This window comes from Myotis davidii, unplaced genomic scaffold, assembly GCF_000327345.1.
Source record: "Myotis davidii unplaced genomic scaffold, ASM32734v1 scaffold1521, whole genome shotgun sequence".
NCBI classification, from domain to species: Eukaryota; Metazoa; Chordata; class Mammalia; order Chiroptera; family Vespertilionidae; genus Myotis; species Myotis davidii.
In genome coordinates this window covers 118,487-123,768 of record NW_006291034.1, presented here as the reverse complement: position 1 = coordinate 123,768, position 5,282 = coordinate 118,487, and the positions used below count along the sequence as shown (strand labels likewise).

General features: G+C 53.3%; 1 protein-coding gene and 1 pseudogene across 1 annotated transcript; one reads left to right on the top strand and one right to left on the bottom strand.

Annotated features, from left to right (window-relative positions):
* Positions 1-3,901: 3,901 nt before the first annotated feature.
* On the bottom strand, positions 3,902-4,286 carry LOC102764735 (annotated as a pseudogene).
* Positions 4,287-4,540: 254 nt separating this feature from the next.
* LOC102763889 (histone H2B type 1) lies at positions 4,541-5,030 on the top strand. The gene has a single exon (XM_006764287.2). It carries the CDS (start codon positions 4,575-4,577, stop codon positions 4,953-4,955), a length of 381 nt encoding a protein of 126 aa, XP_006764350.1. The 5' UTR covers positions 4,541-4,574; the 3' UTR covers positions 4,956-5,030.
* The last annotated feature ends 252 nt before the right edge of the window (positions 5,031-5,282 follow it).

Below are 5,282 nucleotides of genomic sequence, written 5' to 3'. Positions count from 1 at the left end.
GGTCCCAGGGATGGATGCACAGGGGCTCCCGGTCCCAGGGATGGATGCACAGGCCCCGGTCCCAGGGATGGACGCACAGAGGCCCACGGTCCCAGGGATGGACACACAGGCCCCGGTCCCAGGGATGGATGCACAGGGGCTCCCGGTCCCAGGGATGGATGCACAGGCCCCGGTCCCAGGGATGGACGCACAGAGGCCCACGGTCCCAGGGATGGACACACAGGCCCGGGTCCCAGGGATGGACGCACAGGGGCTCCCGGTCCCAGGGATGGATGCACAGGCCCCGGTCCCGATGCCACAGGTGACCGCCCCGGCCAGCGCCCTATGCGCTGTGTGAAGGCCGCGTGGATACACGGGCAGGAGCAGAAGGGTTAGCTCCCGTGTGTTCTCTGCTGTCCACCCCGCGCCGGCTCCGCGTGTCCCTCCAGCCTGCCCGGCTCACGTGGCCCCGCTTCCGACTTCGTGATCGAGGAGCTGGGCTGAGGCTCCCATCGTTGCCCTTAAGGTCTGTGTTCACGTTCTTTAAAGGCGTGGAGCGGCCGCTCAGCCATCGAGTTGCAGCCTCAGCACATTCAGCTTATCGTTTGCCGCGTTCTTACTGAGGCTGATGTTTCTTTTTCGAAAGAAGCATTCCCTGAGGAACAGCACTGAAAACACTGAGACGTCATCCAGTTAGCGTTACCTTAAAAAATTAGGGCCGCAGTAGAAACGGAGGCTGCCTTTTCCATGTTGGTGTGCAGGCGTGCACTGCAGACTGGTCAGTCTGCCGGGAATGTTAGGCCTTGCAATAGTGCCTGCCCTGTCGGATCAACTTTGTCGGTGGAGAAAGTTAATGGCAGGAGCCTAATTTTGTCAATAATTTGTCTCCCCTCCCACTTAGGACTTGTATTTTGTTGTTGTTCCTGTGATCAGAACATTTAAAAAATATTTTTATTGATTTCAGAGAGGAAGGGAGAGGGAGAGATAGAAACATCAATGAGAGGACCATTGATTGGCCGCCTCCTGCCAGCCCCCTACTGGGGATTGAGCCCGAAACCCCGGCGTGTGCCCTTGACTGGCATCAAACCCGTGACCCTTCAGTCCGCAGGCCTGTGCGCTATCCACTGAGCCAAGCCGCTAGGGCAGGACTTGCACTTCTTGAGGTTAGGCTTAACAGGTCCTCCTGTTACTAGGTTATACATATTCTCTCAAAAAAATGCTTAGGTTTTTTTTTTCCCATTCGAGACATGGATCCACCTGGAGACCTAGATGCATGTCTGGTCTGTATGTGACATTCTGTTGGGAGTGTCTTCCAGTGCCCAAAGCTTTGGTCTGGTGAGGGTGTCCAGGATGTGTGGGTGCTCATGTAGCGCCCACACCTTGTTATCTAAGCCTCCTCAGTTTTATGTAATTGCACAGGATGCCTTTTAAAAAAATCTGTTGTTTTCAAGTGCTTCGCATTCAAAATAGTCAAAATGCCAGAGGCACATGTATTTTGGGGTGGCATCCTTTAATTCCCTCCCATCTTTCTCTCTCTCTCTTTTAATATCTTCTTATTGATTTCAGAGAGGAAGGGGGATCGAGCCCACAACCAGGGCACATGCCCTGACCGAGAATCGAACCATGACCTCCTGTGCGTGGTCCTTAGTGCAGCGTTAGCACGACTGCTTTACACCCCGAAGGGCCGGGGTCTGATCCCTGGAGGGACCAGTGACCACAGGACTCCCTCCCCGCCCCCCTCGAAGGCAAACTGAGGTCCTTTTGTCTGCAATTCGCCTGCGTGGCTCTGGTCTAGGGACCAGGAGGGAGATCACGGTTCGATTCCTAGGTTGTGGGCTCGATCCTCAGTGTGGAGATAAAAATGTTGGGAGCCATTAGAGATGTTGGCTTAGACAAAGCCATCTTAAGAACTATAAGCTTCAGGTTCCTCTAGAAACTCCTAGTTACCAGAAACCACGTGTGTCCTGCGATTTGGCCAGCAGCTAAAGATAACCATCCTATACCCTGAAGCAACAACCGCCACATCCGGAGCCTGCTACAACCCTGCTGATAAGCTACAGCTGCCACATTCCTGAACCTGCTACCACCCTGCTGATAGGCTGATATCCATAGGCCTCTCCACCCACCCCCGTCCCCAAAACAGTATATATTCTGCTGCTGTAAAAATAAAATTTGAGGCTTGATCAGAACCCTGTCTTGCCTCCATTTCTTCGCGTCTCCTATCCTCTCATTCCCTTACAGGAATCGTCACGGTACCCACGTTGCATGCCCCGCAGGTCGGGGCATAAAAATATTTTTTTTAAAAAGGGCCAATATAGACAATGCTCCATGTTGATCTTTACTATATATTTTGATTGACTTCAGAGAGTTAGGAAGAGATATAGAAACATCGGTGATGAGAATCATGGATCAGTGGCCTCCTGCACGCCCCCTACTGGGGATCGACCCCACAAACTGGGCATGTGCCCTTAACTGTAATCGAACCCGGGACCTTTACAGTCCACAGGCCGACGAGCTATCCACTGAACCAAACCAGCCAGGGCACCATGTTGGCCTTTCTATTCATGTTAATGTACCTGTTTCAGGGATGCGAATGCAGCGCCCAGACTTCCCCCTGAAGGAAAGACGCACCGGCCAAGTGCAGACAGCTCCTTCCCTGTCCTTCCCACATCCAGTGACGGGCAATGTGGGGAGGTAATGGCTGGTCCAGGGACAGAGCTAATGTGGGGGCACCTCTTAACAGACAATACTGGCTCCGGAGCTCCCCATGTTTATCTGGCCTGTGTCAGTCTGACACTCCTCCCTTCACAGATTTGGGGCCCTGATAATCATTTTCCACTTCAAACTCCGTCTCAGCACCTGCTTCCACACAACCCGACTTGCCTTATTGCATCACCGTGTGTCTGTGTGGAGGGGTCTGCTGTGTTATCATTTTACTCAACAGGCTTTCTGCAAAGACAAGCAACAAACGGACCTATGTGCTGAATTACAAACCATTTCCCCTCAAATCCTTCAGGCTGTGAACCACAGGCTAACATTAATACTGTTTCTCTGGTGTCTTTTTTTAAAAAGTGGGTTGCATTCCATAGCTAATTTGTATTATCAAATTTATTATGTCAGAGATCAGGATTAATGTTATTTTTATTGTATTCAATATTTATTGGTTTCAGAGAGGGAGAGAGAGAAGCATCAATGATGAGAATCATGGATTGGCTGCCTCCTGCACGCCCCACACTGGGGACACAACCCGGGCATGTGCCCTCACTAGGTATAGAACTGTGACCTCCTGGTTCATAGGTCAATGCTCTACCACGGAGCCACACCAGCCCAGCTAAATAATTGTGCATAATTTACACACCCCACAAAGTCTTATATTTATGGTCCCATTTCACCCCCATGCCCACCTTTGACCTCATAGCCTCATGGACTGTTCCCAAGAACCAAACACATTTCCTGTTAGGGCCTTTGCATTTTCACCTCTTTGGAGTCCTCTTCGCCTAACATCTGCTGGGCTGGTTCCTTTTCTCCATTTAGGTAGCACCCTGGTCATGCAGCCCCTTTACCTACAGCGTTTACCTCCACTTATTCTCTATCTAAATTGCTGCATTGTGCCTATTTGTTTCCCCCACCTGGGTTCGTAGGCAGGCAATTCCCAAGGTTGCATTCCTTGCTGTATCCTCACCTGCTGGAATTCAGGGCATGAACACAGCTGTCCCGCAGAAACAGGGCCAGGAATTTACCAGCGTGGGTTTCAGGAACGCCCGCATATTTTAAATCAACAAATCAAACTCTAACTTCCACTGGAGTTAAATGCTACAATGGAAACTTGCCGAGAGAATAGGACAAGTTACCGTTCCAGCTTTTTCTGAAAGTGTACGTGGCTCTGAAAAGAGCCTTTGTTGTCCGGGTTCCTAACCTGCTTTCTCCTCACTTGGCCTTGTGGTGGCTCTCGGTCTTCTTGGGCAGCAGCACGGCCTGGATGTTGGGCAGCACGCCGCCCTGAGCGATGGTCACCTTGCCCAGCAGCTTGTTGAGCTCCTCGTCGTTGCGGATGGCCAGCTGCAGGTGGCGCGGGATGATGCGCGTCTTCTTGTTGTCGCGCGCCGCGTTGCCCGCCAGCTCCAGGATCTCGGCCGTCAGGTACTCCAGCACGGCCGCCAGGTACACGGGCGCGCCCGCCCCGACGCGCTCGGCCCACGGGGAACTGCAGCCCGGCCCGCGAGGACCGCGTCTTGGCCTTGGCGCGCGCCTTGCCGCCCTGCTTCCCGCGGCCGGACATTCTGGCTACAAACTTCACTGCAAGTGGCTGCAAAAACGGAAGTGCGCGGGCGGCACTTTTTATAAACGTTTGTGGCGCGAAGAAGCAGCTGTGTCATTGGTTCAGGTTTCAGCTGCATCTAAACCAGTGAACGTGCAAGTTTGGGATTCTGGCGCTCTGATTGGGCAGAGCCAGGTTTTGAGCTTGCTCTCCGGAGCCAACAGACACAGGGCTCTGCTTTATCTCCTTATTTGCATGCGAGGTTCTATATAAAGAGGACACAGCGTGCTCCGCTCTCACTTTTCTCTTGCCCACCACCCCCGCTGAACTCCCGACCATGCCCGAGCCCGCCAAGTCGGCGCCCGCCCCGAAGAAGGGCTCCAAGAAGGCCGTGACCAAGGCGCAGAAGAAGGACGGCAAGAAGCGCAAGCGCAGCCGCAAGGAGAGCTACTCGGTGTACGTGTACAAGGTGCTCAAGCAGGTGCACCCCGACACCGGCATCTCGTCCAAGGCCATGGGCATCATGAACTCGTTCGTCAACGACATCTTCGAGCGCATCGCGGGCGAGGCGTCGCGCCTGGCGCATTACAACAAGCGCTCGACCATCACGTCCCGCGAGATCCAGACGGCCGTGCGCCTGCTGCTGCCCGGCGAGCTGGCCAAGCACGCCGTGTCCGAGGGCACCAAGGCCGTCACCAAGTACACCAGCTCCAAGTGAGGCGCGAGCACGCGGCCTCACTCCTGACCCAAAGGCTCTTTTCAGAGCCACTCAGTTGTCAGTGTTAGAGCTGTAAACACATCGAGTCTGGGGGGAAGTACAGGCACTAAGTACTTTAAGGTTTCCGGACGTGAAACTGCTACATACTGTTCAGAGGCATGTGCATCTAAACCTAGAAAACAAAACCCGGCAGCGGACAAACACCATAGTAAAGACCCTGGTGAATTCCAAGGCCCCGAGAGCTTGGGGCTCTTGTTGAGACACAGGTCTTTAACTGCTTTTGGGTTAATTTTGGCGGTAACTATTTGTCATAGTAAGAGGCAAATG

Excerpts from the sequence above, each read along its gene's own strand:
- LOC102763889 (XM_006764287.2), top strand. The coding sequence starts at position 4,575 with ATGCCCGAGCCCGCCAAGTCGGCGCCCGCCCCGAAGAAGGGCTCCAAG.